The sequence below is a fragment of the Neodiprion virginianus genome, chromosome 7, assembly GCF_021901495.1.
Source record: "Neodiprion virginianus isolate iyNeoVirg1 chromosome 7, iyNeoVirg1.1, whole genome shotgun sequence".
NCBI lineage: Eukaryota > Metazoa > Arthropoda > Insecta > Hymenoptera > Diprionidae > Neodiprion > Neodiprion virginianus.
Genome location: NC_060883.1, coordinates 24,305,650 through 24,324,710, shown reverse-complemented (window position 1 = coordinate 24,324,710; position 19,061 = coordinate 24,305,650). Strand labels below are relative to the sequence as shown.

The following is a 19,061-nucleotide window of genomic DNA, read 5'->3' as shown; positions in this document are numbered from 1 at the left end:
TTCGACTCTATTATTTCTACGATTGAACGAAAAGTTGTGAACTTATTGAATCAAAAATAAACTTTTTACCTGAAATTATCTGAATAAATATTTTGCTCGAGTGAAGAATCAATATTTGTTGGTAAGCTTGTATAAAAGAGCATTCCCTGAAACAAAAAACAAGACAATCAATAAAAAAAAAATACTTTTGTGCACCTTAGATATATTTTGTAAATACTTACAACAGGATTCATCACTATCACTATACACTCCGCGATTTTTATTCCTTTGAACTTGGCCGTCGCGTCGACTTGAAAATCGCGCGCTTTCTCTCAGAACCAAAAAGTATCAAGTCAACGCGCAATAAGCGCGGTCAATTCCCGTGATTAATCAACGCGCAAAGAGGCGCAGCCGATTAACCTGTCAAAAAACCTTAAATATCTAGGACTTGTCGCAAAATTCTCTGGAAATACAATCCGCATCTGCGTCTCTTTGAATCCGACACATTGCGATGCGAATTGTTCTTCCGAGATGCGAGTCAAATCCGGGAGGGAGGTTGGAAGGCATGCATTATTGTGTGGCGTGACGGTCGGCGGTCCTCTTCGACGCGAAGTCTTCGAGCTCAACATCTCTCCCCATCTAGCGTACCACGGAACGCGATAGATGGTCCAGAGATGCGTTTTGCCCATTCAGACGATCACAGAGATCAATTGAATGAAATAATTGGCGATGATGACCAAATAATTGAATTGAACAACGACTGAGAAATGATTGTAAAGTGAAAAGAAATAGGTCATTGAATTTCGATAAAATTTAAAAGCTCACTAATAGTTTGGAGACTCTGATATCGAGTCTTTCACGTGTCTCTTTAGGTAAATCAATGTGATCGTTTGACGCTGTGAATTACAAAATTTGATGACATCGCGGTACATCGCGACCTTCCTACCCCTGCCTGATACCCGACGGAACCACCCAACGGAAATGTTGAAAGGAGATTCACACGCACATCCACACTAAACCTCGCGACGGATCCCAAAACGACCACCTACCTATCCGATTACCTATATTCGCTCTAAACGATTTTCCATTCTTTCCAACACACATCATTCTTCACCATTTGCGCCGTGGTGCACCATGACTTACTTTTTCATTATTCACCTGTAGGGAGCAAAATGTTTTTGTACCGTAGTCAGCGAAAGTACTATTTTAGTGATTCCTGACTGACCATCGGTACATAAACCTTTTGTAAGATGGATTAAAAACATCCTGTATGCTGATTAGCATTTTTCTAAGCGAGCTAAGCCTGTAGTTGTTCGATAGTTGCCGAGTATTAAAACATTGAAAATGATTCAAGATGTATCATGCAAGTTGATTACGTTACGTTCTGCCAGACTTTGAATGTTATCGATTAAACAATACTTGAAATATGTTTGAACCTCAGGTTTATCAACCACCTAAACGACGTCATTGGAAAATTTAAACATAAGTAGGTAGGTAATTATGTCTGTAGTTAAGCACAATTTGTTTTCGCGATTATCGAATAGGTGATGGCAACCTGTCGCGATGCTCATTCCACTCTCAGCAACGTGCATAATTTCTAACTCTGAGCGACCATGGTAAAATAGGTCAACTGCAACCAAGAAGGAAAGAGAAAACAAATGATCCAACTTCAAGTCAAGCACCGTTGAGATCGCGAATGAGCCTATCCATGCAGCTAAAAAATCGAAGATTTGTGTAACAATTGTTACCGCCACGCCACGTGATGAAGGAGTCCCAGGGAAATACCCGTAACCTAACACATGCAAACTCACCAACGTTGCTGAGTAATGGAGAAGTTACTCGGATGTCTCTGCTTAACTCTGAAAAAGAGAAAGAGGAAGCTCGAATTAAATTGGCAAACTGAATTTTCAGTTCTCGAATAAATTATTGTTGTTGTCTATTTCCATATTTATTCGCCACGTGTTATGCAATGACAAAAATTAGATTTCAAACGTACCATACTGAATTACCAAACAATAATTAAAATAAGTTTTCTTACCTCCTCCGGGTTGCTCCACACTTTACATGTAGTTGTAGTAGTTCTCGTAGCATCTCAGGTTGCACGGTGGTTGGACACACTTTTCACACTGCAATAAGAACATAATAAAATATTACTCGCACAACGTACTTGGATCAGATTTCATGTCACTACAGATTGTCTGTGTCAAAATAAGTTATTTGCATGATATTTGAGTGATTTCTGATTTATTTGTAAATGAACCGCAGAAATTAATACTAAAGGGCTAATAAAACAAGCACAGATAATGAATAAATACCTAAACTTAGTGAATAGCTGAAATCATTTACGAACAAAAGAGGCATGGTGATTAAAAATCATATCGAATATGTACCTTTTGGTTTTATTCACTGCATAGCGGGTGGTTTGATTTTTAGTTTCTTGGCAGAGATCGATTGATTGGGTTATGTCATTCGGATCATCGCTAAATGCAGTCTATAGTGCTGCAATGTAGTGTACCCCTGTAAACAAGTAAGAAATAACAACATTTTATTAGGATTTATTTTGCAAAATTAATATATAAGACGTTGGAAAAATTACTATTCTTTTTTTTTAATACAATGAAGAACTGAATACGAATCCATTTCAACGAATTGCAAAAATTTCTCAAACTGAAAATAGCCCAAAAGTATAATCAAGAATGATTTCAAATGTCTACCTGTTTTCTACTCTTTCACAAAGTTGCGACTTGTGCAGTTTCTACATTTTGTTTTTCAACATTGTATTGCCGGGGTCACTTGATGCGGATACTCGCTAACCTTGATCATTTTTGCAATACTTCAATTCTGTAATCATGTAAAACAACAACATTTTGTTAATATCTAATGTAATTCAACAACCATATACTCAATGTTTAAACATATGCAATTTTAGTTTTATGTTAAGCTTTGAAAAATCTGATCAATCACATAAACAAGTAAGAAAAGATTGGAAATGTTTCATACCTGTTGTTTATATGCACTAAATTCATCAGTTCCGCTACCGAGTGACGTCTTCCAAGATTTATTGACAGGACCTTTCAATCTAGGTAACCATTAACGCCAATCAACGTTGCTGCAGTTTATTTCTGCAATCAGGGGAGATAACACAATATTTTGTTAGTACTCAATGTAACTTAGATAACGACTAATTGTCTAAAACATAATACATACGAGGAATCAATAACAGTTGACGATGTAGATTCACTCGAAATTTCGGAACGATTACTAAGGCCGTGGTGCGTTAACTTTTGTTACACGGGAATAAAGGATTATGAAATCGAGGATTTCTCTACCGATCGATCTCCAAAAACAGAATCGGTAACAAATGCAACCGCTTACAGTTTCTTGTTACGTAAGAAACAACGCCAAACTTAATATCATTTCACAAACAATGTTTACGTGAGGGACGCGATCCGCGAACCGAAATCAGAGACTCAACTCGCACGAAGGTCACCTTCCGCAAGGCCCGTTTTATCAGAATATTAGAAAGATGACCACAACGGAAGATTATCGGAGCATTTTCTGATCACAAAACGCGTATGACTAGTCAAAAAATCTGTCCGAGAGCAATTCCAATCTGTTACTAAACTGTTCAGCAAGCTTTGACAAGCTAAAATTTAATAAGCTGCAGCATAATAATTACACTCGATTCCAAGCCGATTCACATTTTTTGTGTCGTAGCTGGTTGCCTGAACGGACTGACTGAATTGAACTTGCTATCAATGCAACTACGCACTTACCGAAAGTTGGCCGCACAAACAATAACAAATGACATCCGACGCAGAGAGTCGAGAATCAAAATCGCTACAACCTGAAGTTGCACAAAAGAATGAATATTTGAATCACTAAACTCACCTTCGATGTTGCAGGCTGCTTCTAGAAATTTCACTAACTCGATTCTTTTATGGGCCATACGCTGCACGCCGTTCGTGCATTATTCACAATGAGTTTTGCGGGAATACACTGATCAAATAACTTGACACAGGTTTTTTTTCTTTTAACCATAAGGTATCGGTGCTTGGCCACGTCCCGAATAAGTACGAAGCCTGTACACGGCGCACTGAATTCTCGACTAACTGCTCGCGTGGTTTCACTACGACTGCTCGGAAGCGATTGACGCCGCGCTGCTCTCGGAAACGAGTCTCAACCGGTCGAAAACACCATCCGAGCCGCACACACGCGGTCTGACGTTCGAAAAATTATTATTGCACGCGGCGTAGATTGATATTTTCTAGCGACTTTCGGCCGAATAAAATACATTGACCGCGTATATATTCAGTCAACGTAGAACATGCGTAAAGCTAAAGGAAAAATGAGAAAAACCTCTGACCTTCTCTCTTGTCGACGTATGAACATAGGACTGAAATTAACAAGATAATATTGCCGGTTACGTATCTGTACACCGCTGTATATATGAATTTAAATTTGGAAATGGTCGTATTTGGATGTGAAGATTTTATATTAACCGTGTGTGCATTCACCGTCCAGCCGCCTCGAACACTAGTTCCAATAATCTATTTCGTGTCAGAGAACGCTATACTAAATAATGAAAACACGAAAAACGCATGATCTTGGATTAGAGCTGATAACATTAGCGAGTTTTAACTTCTATTCACGTCACCATTGGAATTGTGAGCGTAATAATTACACTCGTTTCCAAGGGCATTCACACTTTTTCCGTTGTAGCTGGCACTTACCGAAAGTGAGCCGCATAAACAATAACAAATGACACCCGACGCAGATAGTCGAGAATCGAAATCGCTGCAACCTGAACTTGCACAAAAGAATGAAAATTTTCAGTCGAAATTGGACCGATCTAGAAAAATACTTATAAACTTCGATTCTATGATGCACTCTTGCGCAGTCCGAATACGCCATCAACTTTACTCCATCTCGCTTCTTCGTTTTGTCCATTTTTGTACACTGCCTATAAAAAATTCTAGATTTTTAAATGCTTCGAACACTTCACTGACCTAACCACGTGCGACATTATGCCGTTGCGTCGGTACTGGTCGGTACTCATTCTCATGAGCGTCTTTTTGCCGCCGACTGCGTGGCGATACTGTGTCAATTTGACGCCCGTGAAAATCCAACCTTACGGCGGTAAGAATTTCCAGCGGATGATCATGATCGGCACACAGGTGATAAAATGCGGATTTTTACGCACCGCTGTCAGACGTAAGGATAGATTTTTATCTACATTCTCTCTTCTCACTTCTGTTTCACAATGAGATTTGGTTCATTCGAAATTACCGGACATCACCAATTTTCCATCATCCAGCTGCATAAACGATTGTTGTACTTTGCCCCGGCACAAGTACGTTCGAAAGTTTTTGATATCTAGATTGCGCGTACGTGCGTAATATACCTATCTGTATTATCACTGTTAAAGAATTTATGATGAATTATTTCAGAGTCCCTGAGAATGTCGATGACAGCGAATTACGCCACCGCACCAGGATCTAGCGAGTTTGGAACCCTTAACGTTTCAGTACCAAAGCCTTTTGTTTATCACGTCCAGTTGAACAGACCAAAGAGTCTAAATGCTGTCGACAGACAAATGTGGATGTGCGTATTGTTCGTCGCTTATGGTTTTGCTTACTGCAAAGGAAGTCATACTGTCTACACATTTTTATTGTATTGGCATTACAGGGAAATCAAACACTGTTTCAATGAGCTTGGTGAAAACCCGGATTGCCGAGTAGTTCTTCTTTCTGGTGCTGGAAGGTATTTCAATGCAGGTAAGATCACATCGCGTTGTAAAAGTTACATAATATACCAAAGCTTCAAAATTTACGGGTCGCTAATCTTGAAGCTATGTATTGTGTCTTATATTACAGGGATCGACGTTAGCCTGCTAATGAGCTTTGGTCAGAAGCTCGCAGAATACGAGGATGTTGCTCAAAAGTGCAAGGTGCTCAAAAAAGAAATTGGCATATGCCAAGAATCACTTTCAGCAATTGAACTGGTACATTTTCCAATCTTTATTTTGTATCTTGTTCCATGGAATTGGTCGAATTTAGTATAGTTAAGGTATCCGTTCGTCACTGTTTCACTGTTTCAGTCTCTCATGCTTCGCGAGTTGATTAGAGCGCATAATATATGTTCTAACATGAATAATGCTGAGTAAATGTCACAAGAATAGTACGGAAAAACAAACCAATTGTAAATTGTCTCTATTACTTTCAGTGTCCAAAACCAGTAATTGCAGCGGTACACGGAGCATGCATCGGAGCAGGCATGGGGATGATTACTGCTGCAGATATTCGCTACTGCACTAAGGATGCTTGGTTTCAAGTAAAAGAAGTGCTGATGGGACTAACTGCGGACATTGGAACTTTGCAAAGAATGCCGAAGATTATGGGATCTGGAAGTTTGGTCAGGGAGCTCGTTTACACTGGGAGAAAATTCGATGCGACTGAGGCCTTGCACAACGGATTAGTCAGCAAAGTTTACGACGACGGGGAAAGGTAATATACAACGTGACTCATAATTTGCTCAGGTTAAGAGACATCAATTTCCTCAGTTTGCTCGCTGGATCAATTTCGCTCGCCGAGGAAATTTCTGCAAAGAGTCCTGTCGCTGTTCAGGGCAGCAAGCTGAACCTAAATTACTCCAGGGATCACACTGTCCAGGAAGGGTTGGACCACGTTGTGAGTACTGTACTTCTACAGTGTAAAAATTGAAAAACACTAGATTCTTATACTCATGATAATCATGCGTACATTGCGAAAGAACATATTTGAATTGTGCGTTCCTCATTTTTGGAAAATATTTTACGCCGATAGTTGTCCTCTCTCCAGTTGTTTTTTATAGGATCTCATTCATAGTCAACCTAGAAATAAGCGAAAATTACAGGATTAACATAGTTGCAAAGATTCGAATTTGAGTAACTGAGTACTTAATGATCGTTATTAATGATAGTTATAATCATTGTTAGTAATTTTGGTTTCTGCTTTCAGCTCATGTACAATCAAGTAATGTTGCAAAGTGAGGATCTTGCTAACTCTGTCATGGCACAGGTGAGCAAGAGTGGGGAAGCGCCTGTGTTCTCCAAACTGTGAAGGATAGAGACCACTATTTGTCAGCGAAATCAGGTTCCGACTACCTGTTTTTCTGTAACTATGACCAATGTAAACAAAGATAAATTAGGGAACTTGACTGTTTAATAGCCAATATTTTTATCACTGCATATCCGTAAATCGCAGTATCAGTCTTACAATTGGACATCAATTATTTTTGTTAATAAATCGATTTCAATACTCAGAAAGTACATTGAGAATGTAATTATAGTCTAGCTATTACACAGTGACTATAAAAATAGTAATATTGTATGTACTTGAGAATTTCACGGACAAGCTATGTTTAATTTTCTTTTGTTCATAATTTTGACAGTGTCAATGAGGTACCGAGGCATCAATAAGGCTGCCCAAACCTCGTTTCTTAGGCATGGCCGCAAGCCGATCAGCCTCAATTTTATCGGCAACTTTATAAGGATTGGTATCATCCGGATATTTTAACTATACAGGGAAAAAACCAGAAATTCTGTATGTAACGGGTAGAAGGACAGAATCGTTGAATCTGATCTTTTACATGGATTATGTTTTGAATCTCGAGCTATACTCACAATAAGCAGATTGATAAAGTGTTCATAGTTGATTCTATTCGTTGCGGGGTCACAAGCTACAAACATCATCTCGTTTACTTCATCTTGAGTAAAAGGCTCTCCCAGTTCCATCAGTGCTTTTGCCAAATCATCTCTCATAATATAACCGTGGTTTTCAGGATCAAATAGCTGGAATGCTTTCAATAATTCCTCAGGTTCTGCTGGCTTTAATCTGAGGATAATTTTCCATAATTGCTACTTGGTATTCATGACTCTTACTTGCTGACAATGATACTTGGATCAACGTATGTGGAGAGAGTCAGACTCACTTGTGTTCGTTAATGGTTTTAGTCATATATTCTACAAATCTGGATTGTGAAACGGAATTATTTTCCACATCCTCCAACTGAACTTGAATTTCCTGCAATTCCGCCTCAGTCATAACACATCCTGTAACCCAGGCAAATAAATTTCAGTCAAAAATGCAAGGAAGGACAGTTTCAGACTTGCTACATTCTAGTTTGAAGAGTGCTTACCTAGCGATCGTATCATTGTTCCCAAGTCTCTGACATCCACTTCTTGGATTTTGGCAGTGTCAAAGACGTCAAATGCATTGTGTATCAGTTTTTCCAATAGATTCGGCCCTTTTAGTGAAATAAGCTTGTGTTATTCACCACTCTGAATGTTAAATTTAGATTTAGGTGCGATAACCAGAAATGACTGTTAGAAGAATTGCATCAGCGTAAAACATAATCTAAAATCGTGACCGACGATGCGATTATGTGAACGCTAATGCAAAGGGATAAAAAATTAAGCTTTAAGAACAGAAGATACCCTCCGAACTTGATAAAGACAATCCCCGTTTCATTACTGAACTTCTGCGGCGTACCTCGCTATTTCGTTCTTGCGCCATATTGACCAAATAAAATCACCCCTAAGACGGTTACTGCGAGTTACCGCGATGGTGTGTGTATTACGGAAAGAAGATATCGCAAAAAGAATTTACTTCATTACGTATTTTTCGCGCTCTTATCCCGCGGATGTCATCATCGACAACCGAACGAACATTTAGGGTGTGAAGATTAACTAAAAAAAAGTTGCACAGGGTGTGCTGTAAGCCAGTTCATAATTACCGCCGCCCGAAACATCCCTACTTTGTCCAATCGGATCGCTTTTCGTCGGTATATGTCAAATGAAAGAATAAGTTTGATTGACTGTCGCAATGGCGTCGTTTCGAATTCGCGTCCGACGAGCCAATCGGATATGCCGTATCACTCCGCGTATTGTTTGCAATGTCGCCGCCATATTGCGAGCGCAGCGCGGGTCACCGTCGCGTGTATGGCTCATTCCTGAAAGCATTTTCGATCGAGTAAATATTGTGCGGTTGTTTGTAAAATAAATAAATCCATCGCCATGGATCCCGCGAAGCTGAAAGTGGTCGAGCTGCGGGCAGAGCTCTCTCATCGCGGTCTCGATACCAAAGGAAATAAAGCTGTCCTCGTCGAGCGACTCCGCAAGGCTTTGGAGGACGAAGAAGCCGAAGACCGTAAGAAAACATTCGGCCTACCGCTCACTAGGCGTTACTGCCTATCCCGGTAGTTTCCCGCTTAAATTGCGTCCAAACACGGCGTCTAATACACTCTAGTCACTGGCGCCGGAAAACTGTTTACTCCCCGATTGGAACACCCCGATATCCCAACCTATTTCCAACCTGTCTTCCTTACCTCAGGACGCCGTGATTTTTTATGCATCTGATTTCCATTTTACTTATTATCAGGAAACGCAACAATCTCAAATTCAATTACGTATGCTCCAGTGTTGTTTGTTACTTTTCATTCATTTAGAAGTCGAAGAAACGACGATCCCTGAGTCGAACGATGAGGTAGGTGTGGATACCAGGGAGGCACAACCACACGAGCAGTCGCCAGAGCCGGAACCTGCAAAACCCTCACCAACCGCTAAAACACCCGGGGGGCGATCTGCTCGCAGCGCTTCAGCTACCAGCCCTTCCAAAACACCTTCGAGAGCAGCTGCGAGGGCGAAACAATCGCCTTCTCCAGCCAAAGCTCCACCACCGGAAGAACAGAGGAAGCCTTCCCCTGTACCTGAGGAACCAGCTCCCGAGCCAGATGTGCGCGAACCTGAGGTCCCTCCTCGAGTTGCAACGCCTGAAAATATTACAGATCGCTCCACAAGATCACCAGTGAAAGAATCACATACAGTTAGCCCTGAGAAGATAGAGCCGCAGCCTGAAGAACATGTCGAATCCGTTCCCGCAAGTGTGGAGGAGAGTCCGCAGCAAATGGAAGGACCTGTTTCACAATTTGAAGTACAATCTGATTTCACGAAAACCGCTACAGAACAACAAGTGAATGTGCCTGAAAAAATAGAAGAGCATTCGACTACCGTAATGGAACAGCAGCCACAAGAAGAATTTGTTGAGGAAACGCCTCCAGAAACCAAAGTTTCACATAGCTCCGAACCACTAGAAAAACTTGAACCAGTTGAATCTGCAAACCAAAATGATGAGAATCTTGATCCTGTCAAGGAAGAAATGGCTAAAGATGATGAATTGAACAATGAAGAAGAATCGAAGGAAGAAGATATGGATGACAGGGTATCCAACAAGGAAGAGAATGATACAAAAGATTCAATTGAATCTGTCCAAATCCAGGAGGAATCTGAACAAGATGAAAAGAATGTCATTTCTAAAACAGTAAACTTGGAACCAACTGTTCCAGGGGAAGAGGATCCGGAAGAAAATATACCTGAAGATAACAAAGAAAAAATTGAATACTATGACTATGACGAAAGGACGGTGAAACGAGAAGAACAGGTAAGTATCGTTTGCTTTTTCTTGTAGTGCTTACGATTCACTTGCAATCAGATATCAATAACTACTCCAAGGTTTGAAGAAATGTTTCTTGAGCAATATCTCGCAAGTCAACTGAACACAAGTCACTAATCGCATAAGTATTACCGTAAACTATTTCATTGTATTCCAGGACGTAGAGATGAAGGATGTGAACAACGAAGAAGACAGCGACGCAGCGAGGGATAGAGACCGGAAAGATCGTAGAGACAGAAAGCGCAAAAGATCTTCAAGCCCACAACAGGAACGGTACAGATCACCACCGCCTGTAAAACCTGATGACGAACCAGAGCTTGAGGATGGAACTGTAGTATTATCCTGGTGTAAGTGAAAGTATTAGTCAACTTGGTTTATTCTTTGAAGTTGTAGTACTTCTAGAATCTTGAGTTGTGTGTTTTTAAATGTATGTTTCTATTTGTCAACTTAAACCCTTGCTTTTATTACAGATGATTCGGATTTAAACTTAATGATTAACAAGGATCATTTTTGTCAAGCAACTCCAATGCACAGTGACGGTTTTGGCTATATTTGGGCTGGTGCTAGGGCATCGTTTGGTTTTCGTATGGGGAAACTCTACTATGAAGCCAAAGTTCTCGAGAACTGCAATATAAACTTGGCAGACGAGGAAAATCCGCATGTAGTTCGCGTTGGTTGGTCTGTTGGCGGAACCTCGATGCAACTCGGAGAGGAGAAGTTCAGTTATGGTTACGGAGGTACCGGAAAGATTTCGACAGAATGTAAATTCAAGGATTATGGAAAGAAGTTTGGTAAGGATGACGTCGTCGGGTGTTATGCGGATCTTACGGGCGAGACAAATATCGACCTCTCATTCACCGTGAATGGGGAGGATCAGGGAATTGCGTTTTCAATCTCCAAGGAGGAGATCGGTGACGTTGCTCTCTACCCGCATATTCTTACCAAAAACTGCACGTTTGGGTGTAACTTTGGGCAGGTTGAGCCATGGAGCAAGCGGATCCTCCCAGGATACATTTCCGTAGGCGAGGTTGATCCTCAAGAGAGAATTACAGGACCTCGTAGACCGGAGAGAAGAGAAGACTGCGAAATGATACTGATGTGCGGTCTTCCAGCTGCTGGAAAAACACAATGGGCCTTGAAGTATACAGCCATACATCCAGAAAAAATGTACAACATACTTGGAACGAACACTCTCATTGACAAAATGAAGGTTTGTGCAATATATACACTTTTTTTTTCTTAATATTCTGTGTCTCGCGTGTATATTTAAAAAAATTTAGATTTAAATTGACTAGCTTTCGGGACCAAAATCCGTATTAATAATTCAATCTGAGTAATTAACTGATTTTCATTCTTTACCAGGTGATGGGACTACCACGAAAGCGGAACTATCATGGACGCTGGGAAATTCTAATTGACAAATGCACCAGGGCTTTGAATAAACTCCTTGAAATGGCCTCGACAAGACGACGGAACTATATTCTGGATCAGGTGAGTCTTGATTGTAATTCTTTCTAGGATTACATTTTGAATTTTTTGTGTAGATTGTATTGTTTAATGAGGACTGTGATGATTCCCTCACATTTTCATTACAAAAAGATGATTTGAAATAGATGATACACCATTATTTCATTATTTCTCTTCATGCATCGCAAATATTGCCATCATTACTTTCCATATTCAATATCATATAATTTTACACAGTTAAAAAAACTGTTCAGAGTCAAAAACTAACAAAAAAAAAAAATCTGAAGTCTAATTGCAAACTAAGTAAAATCCGTGAATTAGACCTTTAAAATTTCATCATTGTCAGCCCAAGTTCGACGAGTTTCAATTTGTAAGTAGTTGGCTACTTTTAGGTTTTCTTCCTTTTTTTTTTCTGTACTCTAAACCGTTTCAGCCAATTTTTACAACACATCTATATACACATATTACTGAACGGAACTGTAACTATAAACTGTGTAATGTTTTTTTTACATTACGTCCTTCTTGAAAAGATCCAGTTTATAAATAATGTAAACAGGGAGTTCAGTTCAAGTTAATATTTGTGTATAAAATGTCATGCAACGTGTAAATAAAGGTACGGATTAGAAACGTAAGTTGTTAAGTCGGCAAGAACGTCGCAATCATTCATGGGCGGTGTGAAGGTATGTTTAGGATAATTATCGATTAAGACCTATTCTGTTCACGGAAAAGACGAGTAATTTAAAACTTTGGCATATCAAGTTAATAGGCTAAGAAATGCTCACGTAACGTTAGTGGTTCCTGAACAAATAGCTAAAAGATTACCATTGTTGATCCATTTCGCTTACATTGTACCCGCGCATCGCGTATAGGTAAGTTAATAGAGAAAATGCGAGAATTAAGTTTATAAACTTGAAAGGGAACAGTCGAGTTTTTTTTGCTGCATACTTTTTTCTCTCTCATTTGACACCATTAGTGGAATTTTGACTAGTTGATAAGCAAATTATTGGGGTCGAAATCTGATAGTCTATCATCCAGTATACTGCGAGATGTAAGAGGATATTGTATCCAAATCCCCATTGGACGTGATCCTCTGCAGGTAAGTATCGTATGTACATATATGCAATTTTATGTATGTACGAGAGTATTAGATAAGTAAATAAAACTGATTTGAGCGTAGGTATACATCTATGGAAGAATGATAGAGAGAGAGAGAAAAAGTAGGGTGTACGACGAAAGCGCTTGCCTCTGCTTATTTAATTCCAAGAACGTTTTAATAAATCTTTGGAGCAAATACATCAGCGCCTGCCTGTTAATGCATCACGAATGAAATCTCATGACATCTATATTTTCTGTGGAACCGATACAGACAAACGTATATCCTACCGCACAAAGGCGCAAAATGAGGCGTTTCTACGGGTTTCAACGGAAGGCTGTAGTTATAGTACCAACGGACGAAGAATTCAAGTTACGCACTGCTAAGCGTGAGGCCATCGAAGGCAAGGATGTTCCTGATTCCGCGGTTCTGGAAATGAAAGGTTGGTCCCTATTTTCATCGGGAGTACCCGCGCTACATGCTATACTCTCCCGATTATACCCGACAAGGTCGCCTACGATATAACGTTATCGTACAACTTTTAGACATTACTTCTTTTCTTCAACATACATTCCCAAGTTTCGCTGACAGCTACATCCTTTTCTTTATTGTCTTCTCATTTTTGATTCTGTGCCCCGTATCTTCTTAAATCGTTTGTCACCTTCTCTTACATTTACAATAGTTAGTTTTAAATACATTCTGTATCTCGATACTTGAAAATGAATTTACTGTAGGAATTTACGACTTTTATAAAGGTTCTGTAATTGAGCTGTCATTGAAACTCACTGGTCAGCCTGACTGTCTTTCGCACGTTCATTTCTGGTAACAGCACCTTGGAAGAGAAAAATTATATCACGTCGGTGTTCTTTCATATTTTCAGCAAATTTCTCTGCACCTAATGTGGGCGAGTCTTTCGACGTAGTCGAATACGTCGAACTTGAGGAAGAAGAGGCAAAGAAGCTGATAGAAAAGTACAACAAAGAAGGAAAAGAAGCTGGATTCTCCCAACAGCAAATCAACAAAAGGCCACGTTTCGAAAAAGTCGATAGTCACAGGGACAGCCGTGATTCACGGAGTAGTCGCGACAGCAGAGACAGCCGAGATCATCGTGATCGCAGGGGTGGATGTAAGCTTGAATGGAAATAAAAACAAAAAAAAAAAAACACGCTCATCAATCTCAGCTATAGGCGAAAACTGTGGATTAACTTGAAGCAAAATTTTTCACAGACCCAGAAAGAAGCCGCAACATGGGTGGATGGCGTGGTGGCAATAACGGAGGTGGTTGGCGAGATAGGCCACAACGTGGCAGTGGAAGTGGCAGCGGTGGAGGTAGCGGAAGTGGCGGGAGCAGTGGCGGATCAGGAGGACACCTTAGACACGGAGGAAACAGCGGGAGCGGCGGATACGGCGCAGCTTCTGGTGGTGGATGGAGGGGGGGCGGCAGAGGGGGACCTCTCGTGTCGTCGCACCGTGGTGGAAACGACAGACGTGGCGGTGGTGGAGACAGAAGGCCAGCAGGAGGAAACGATCGCAACCGAGGTTCTCAGCAAAGACAAGGCGGAGGCTGGGGAGCCATGGGGTGAGTTGGAGAAACATGAATTTCTGAACGAATTAGTAACTATTTATGAGACGAGAATAATTGCATCGGGTAGAGAATCTACAGAGATCCTGAGCATACTCTTTCTTTCAGTTATCAAAGCTCGCAACAACAGAGTGGAGGTGGATGGGGTCAACAGGGTGGATGGTCCGGGAGTCAGTCGCAACAGGGTGGTTGGGGGCAACAGGGCGGGTGGGGACAACAACAATGGGGAGGTTGGAAAGGCTTTGGTCAAAATTCGTACGGCCAGGGTGGCTACAGTCAACAGAATTACGGGAACGGAAATTGGGGCGGATGGAATCAGCAACAGTATTATAATCAATATTGGGGCCAGCAGCAGCAACAACAACAATCTGGTCAAGCAGCCGTCACCGGTGCTGCTCAGACCGTAAATACATTTTTATCTTCTCTGTCGCATATGCGAATGGTTTAAATTTGGTGAGATCGCCACGCAATAATCGGGAAATCGGGTTATTTCAGGCAACAACGACCGGCGGTGCGAGCTCGACGAGCTCATCAACGACGAACTCAGGCACGTACGGGTATTCACAGGGCTGGCAGGGTTACACTCCATCCTACTCGTTCCCGACTCAAACAACGACGACGAATGCTCAGCAAGCTCAGCAACAGAAGTAGAAGTAATGAGACGTCGGTCACCAATTTATTATTAATTTCAGAAACGATGAGCGATATACGTCACAGCAATGTCGAAACTTTTTTATTTGTTGACCGTGTACAGCCCATATGTTTGTACATCTAAAGTATTCGATTAGATGGTCGCGACTACGTTTAGCGATATTCAAAAGGTCAACCGTCGTAGGGATTGTCTAGCCTGAGAGTACGTCCTGAGAATAGAGCTAATACACGCGCACCCGTTCGCTTCATCATCGGAGTCGACAATTAATCAACTTAAGGCCAGGGCGCAGACCAAGGTCAGCGGTTGGTGGCTATTTACGTTTGTACGTACAGAGATCATAATCTGTTATCACGGTTATTGTGTTGGTACAAGTTGACGGCAAGAAATGTATAAATATATTTCTTAATTATGCGGAAAAACAACGGCAAATATCACAGACATTTCAATCATGTGAATGGATCAAAGAGAATCAGTGGAATGTTATCATGTATGGCATATACATGTTGATCACACGACGTGGGTGGTAGGTTCAGGGTTCAACGTTTTCAGTCATTCCAGCAGTATCTATTTATCTCTCCTCATTGTTATCAGACGCGAATGAATATTGACTAGCTGATGAATAAATATAAACAGTTGCAACATAATTCCGTTACGGCGTTGTTTGATTTTTCGCCGTCAGATCTTACACACAGATTTATCTTTTATGAATTTTATTTCGCGGTCGAGCAAAGGATTGTGCGTTAGTTTCTTCAAAATTTGAAGTTTCGCGTCTAATGGCGTCTGTTGAGCGTGATTGTTTAACGCGCGACTTTGAGCATTCTTTCTATCTGATACTTCTTACCCGGGCGCACCTTACCATAAATTTATATACCCCGTATTGTAGATGCATATGAATGAGGTGAGTTTCAAATTGTACAATGTACATATTATGAAGCGTACGGATTTCGATTCGGATATTATACATATAACTACTGCAATTTTATAAGGCTTTAAGTATAAGCGATCAATTCATACGCGACCATATTATTGCGTTCCATCATGTCATTATCACGGTGTTCCGAATGTTCAAGCCCCGCGACAATCGCAGCGCCCGAGATAAACTGTATACTTGTGTGTGACATAAGAGTACCTCCCTACTGTTCGGAATGCAACAAAAAAAAAACATTATTTACAATATATCTATTACATTTAGATTTTAAGCGATACTATTTACATATTATCGTAAGGATTGCAAATATGTAATCGGATATAAAAGGAAGAAAAGGAGTAATAAATAAAATAAAATGAAAAAATATGCAACATATTTTTTGAAAATAACCAGAAAATTTATTTAAATATATAAATGTAGTACGAACCAGTTGCTATGTTCGAACGTTTTGAGAAGTTTGAAGGGACGTTTTATAATGTAGCGTGGAAATTAGGGTACGCGTCAAACACGGTTTAACTTTCTTCTGTATGTATTTTTTTTTTTTTTTTTATTTTTTAAATGTAATTTTAATATTTAAGTCATAGTCGAAATTGGTAAATTTACATATAGTATATACTATAGAATTATTAATATTAGTAAATAAAGTGTACAAATTCATTGACAGAAATAAACACCTTGTCTATTAAAGTGAAGTGTCGTTTAGTCGTCTACAACCTCTATCATTCGAGAAAAGAACATTTCCGCCGTGAAATTTCGATGATTAATTTTTTTTTGGCGAAACGTCGCGTACAAGCGCATACGTAATTGTTATATCGAATCAAACAGTACAACGAAAAGTTGCAGTGGACCGGAGTTTTTTGTGTCTCCGCACGCGGCCTTTACGACAGGTTGCCTCAGGCGGAGGCTTTTCAGCCCTTGACACGCTCTTCAGCATTTACCAAAGCACACACACACACACACACACACACACACACAAACGCACCTCACTGCACGTACACATTACAATTAAAAATAGGTCAACAAGTGTCGAATTTTCACAAGCAAATTCTACCTATAAAATGAAGCTGCAACAAGCGCATGCAAGCTGCAATCACGCGGTAATAAGCACGCTTTGCTGCAACAGATTGAGCTTGATTCCTGCTGGGGCAACGCGTAAACACTGCGGACCATGTGCAAAGTGCATGCGGTGTACAAGGATATCTATTTGTTGCGCGTATTGTTAACGTTGCTTCAAACCGATATACATACAAGCTCACACATCATGCTGGGTGTTCCTGTCGACCGGAGGAGAATTAGACTAAAAAAATTGATGAGGTAAATTGTAAATCAGAAAAACTACCCCTGCAACGTCAAGTGTCGCAGGTGAATTTGAAGTGCCTGGAAAGAGAGATGCGCTAGCCTACAATGTTCACGATACATGGGTATATGTCCGTAGCGATTCTACGCAGCGTCCTAGGGGGTTGAAGAACGGTGCTTAGAATCAGGTCCGAAGTTGGAAGTTGGAACCTTCGCGGTGGAAGAGGTAAAACCATGCCAGAGACTCGGAGAGGTGGTTCGGTGGTTGGGTGGGTATAATATTGATCTGGGGGGTGCCTCCGGGTGGCTGTGATGGTGGTGGTGGTGGTGGTGGTGGTCCAGGGGGTGATTCTCGGGTGAGGGTGCGAGAGGGTCTGAGGAGGGAGGGAACGGATGCTGGATGCGTGGTGGTCCAGTTTGCAGCCAGCCACTGAATCGCGTTGGTAGGTCTGGCGGATCTGGCGGATCTGGCGCTGGTCTGGGCTGGTCCTGGTAGTGGTGGTACCTGCTGCCTGCTACCTGCTGCCTACCCCTTGGATATAAAAATCTACTACCTCCGATAAGATTACGGAACGGTTCCTCCCCAACATCCCCCCTGCCCGCCGATTTTTTCCACCAAACTGTAAAAGCACTCGGATCGCTCGTACGTTCTAGAGAACGTAGAAAGCGCAAAGAGATTTTCACGCGACGTGCGACAAGCTGCGAAACTATACCAGGACCACGAGCGCGAATCGGAGGACTGTTGCGCTGCCGGATCGTATCCGCTGGCCCGAGCTTGCGGATTGGAATACTTGGCGTGGGTCGACCGCGTGACTGGAATTCCTCGGGAGTTCCTCCGTCGCGGCAGAGTGTTCGAGGAGGTTCCTCGAGCGGCTGGTAAAGGCTGGGAAACTGAGGCGCCAATGAAGAATTTGAGGAAAAACCGGTCCGGGGTGGTCGAAGCTCGCGTGAGCCGCTGCCCGGCACTTGCTGGCGATCATCGATAATCTCGACGATATCACGAGGGACCCGAAATCCCGGCTGTCTCTCCGACTTTATCCGTTTGGACCGTCTGACGAAGAGGGAACCGCAGAAAAGGAAGTCTGAACTCGGCTGTGCCTTCGAAAGTACGATTCCACACCTTCCCCTTCACGCCCTCTTGGGCTGCAAGCCCATTGATACACCGACTAGATTAACCCGAAGCTACACGTCCCCTAAGTTATCGGTTGTCGTCGCGTGCCGTTCTGCAATTCGGACACCCGTCGTCTCCTCGCGGTTTCTTCGAGTGTGTACAAGTATAATACGCGTATAATCGCGTGGTACAAGCCTCTCCATTCGCCGATAAAAAAAAGTAAGAGTATCGAAATAAGCCGCGGTTGTCGCACGTCCGACAGCCGACGATCAAGGATTTAACGTGTTGCACGTCAAGGCCCGTGCCAAATAGGGGTGGTTGAGTCTTCAAACGGAAAAGAAATAAGCAGTAGAACGAACATTTTTTCGCGGGGCGATTATAGTCTCTGGTCTTTTTGCCGCGAGTCGGATTTCCGGAGATACCTACGTCCGGTGAAAAGGCCGGAGCTTTTCATCCCTCGCTG

General features: G+C 41.5%; 4 protein-coding genes and 1 long non-coding RNA gene across 11 annotated transcripts in view; 3 read left to right on the top strand and 2 right to left on the bottom strand.

Moving 5' to 3' along the window:
* Positions 1-1,699: 1,699 nt before the first annotated feature.
* LOC124309011 (uncharacterized) lies at positions 1,700-2,438 on the bottom strand. Its single transcript, XR_006909161.1, has 3 exons — positions 2,370-2,438; positions 2,018-2,105; positions 1,700-1,838 (listed from the first exon to the last, which is right to left on the bottom strand). It is a non-coding gene; the product is annotated as an uncharacterized LOC124309011 (long non-coding RNA).
* Positions 2,439-5,044: 2,606 nt separating this feature from the next.
* LOC124308497 (delta(3,5)-Delta(2,4)-dienoyl-CoA isomerase, mitochondrial) lies at positions 5,045-7,281 on the top strand. Of its 2 annotated transcripts, none has more exons than XM_046771251.1 (7): positions 5,045-5,193; positions 5,430-5,583; positions 5,668-5,756; positions 5,856-5,983; positions 6,205-6,485; positions 6,542-6,668; positions 6,978-7,281. In XM_046771251.1, exons 1-7 carry the CDS (start codon positions 5,136-5,138, stop codon positions 7,077-7,079), a joined length of 939 nt encoding a protein of 312 aa, XP_046627207.1. In that variant the 5' UTR covers positions 5,045-5,135; the 3' UTR covers positions 7,080-7,281. The 2 variants fall into 2 exon arrangements, with proteins under 2 accessions (XP_046627207.1, XP_046627208.1); XM_046771252.1 differs by having other exon boundaries at positions 5,191-5,332.
* On the bottom strand, positions 6,662-8,571 carry LOC124308498 (dynein regulatory complex protein 8-like). 2 transcript variants are annotated; one of them, XM_046771253.1, is made up of 5 exons: positions 8,456-8,571; positions 8,158-8,265; positions 7,951-8,071; positions 7,643-7,853; positions 6,662-6,850 (listed from the first exon to the last, which is right to left on the bottom strand). In XM_046771253.1, the coding sequence occupies exons 1-5, from the start codon at positions 8,532-8,534 to the stop codon at positions 6,836-6,838; spliced, it is 534 nt and encodes a 177-aa protein (XP_046627209.1). In that variant the 5' UTR covers positions 8,535-8,571; the 3' UTR covers positions 6,662-6,835. The 2 variants fall into 2 exon arrangements, with proteins under 2 accessions (XP_046627209.1, XP_046627210.1); XM_046771254.1 differs by lacking the exon at positions 6,662-6,850 and adding an exon at positions 7,413-7,535.
* A 228-nt stretch (positions 8,572-8,799) lies between these two features.
* Positions 8,800-16,883, top strand: LOC124308495 (heterogeneous nuclear ribonucleoprotein U-like protein 1). Its single transcript, XM_046771250.1, has 10 exons — positions 8,800-9,167; positions 9,466-10,457; positions 10,627-10,816; positions 10,940-11,679; positions 11,832-11,960; positions 13,303-13,471; positions 13,910-14,155; positions 14,257-14,608; positions 14,720-15,014; positions 15,107-16,883. The coding sequence occupies exons 1-10, from the start codon at positions 9,035-9,037 to the stop codon at positions 15,260-15,262; spliced, it is 3,402 nt and encodes a 1,133-aa protein (XP_046627206.1). The 5' UTR covers positions 8,800-9,034; the 3' UTR covers positions 15,263-16,883.
* A 1,049-nt stretch (positions 16,884-17,932) lies between these two features.
* LOC124308718 (neuronal acetylcholine receptor subunit alpha-7) overlaps positions 17,933-19,061 on the top strand; it is a 63,802-nt gene continuing 62,673 nt past the window's right edge. For all 5 annotated transcript variants that reach the window (XM_046771689.1, XM_046771687.1, XM_046771688.1 and 2 more), the window contains exon 1: positions 17,933-18,593. The gene's annotated coding sequence lies outside the window, so the exon portion shown is untranslated. The remainder of the gene's footprint in view (positions 18,594-19,061) is intronic.

What these genes read in the sequence shown, in the direction of transcription:
- LOC124308497 (XM_046771251.1), top strand. Translation starts at nt 5,136, where the DNA reads ATGATCATGATCGGCACACAGGTGATAAAATGCGGATTTTTACGCACC. An exon ending in TGGAAGGTATTTCAATGCAG is followed by an intron (nt 5,757 to 5,855) that starts GTAAGATCACAT and finishes CTTATATTACAG; the next exon opens with GGATCGACGTTAGCCTGCTA. An exon ending in CACTTTCAGCAATTGAACTG is followed by an intron (nt 5,984 to 6,204) that starts GTACATTTTCCA and finishes TATTACTTTCAG; the next exon opens with TGTCCAAAACCAGTAATTGC.
- LOC124308495 (XM_046771250.1), top strand. Translation starts at nt 9,035, where the DNA reads ATGGATCCCGCGAAGCTGAAAGTGGTCGAGCTGCGGGCAGAGCTCTCT. An exon ending in AACTGTAGTATTATCCTGGT is followed by an intron (nt 10,817 to 10,939) that starts GTAAGTGAAAGT and finishes CTTTTATTACAG; the next exon opens with ATGATTCGGATTTAAACTTA. An exon ending in GGAGGCTGGGGAGCCATGGG is followed by an intron (nt 14,609 to 14,719) that starts GTGAGTTGGAGA and finishes TCTTTCTTTCAG; the next exon opens with TTATCAAAGCTCGCAACAAC.
- LOC124308498 (XM_046771254.1), bottom strand. Translation starts at nt 8,534, where the DNA reads ATGGCGCAAGAACGAAATAGCGAGGTACGCCGCAGAAGTTCAGTAATG. An exon ending in AAAACCATTAACGAACACAA is followed by an intron (nt 7,854 to 7,950) that starts GTGAGTCTGACT and finishes AATTATCCTCAG; the next exon opens with ATTAAAGCCAGCAGAACCTG. An exon ending in ACTTTATCAATCTGCTTATT is followed by an intron (nt 7,536 to 7,642) that starts GTGAGTATAGCT and finishes TTCCCTGTATAG; the next exon opens with TTAAAATATCCGGATGATAC.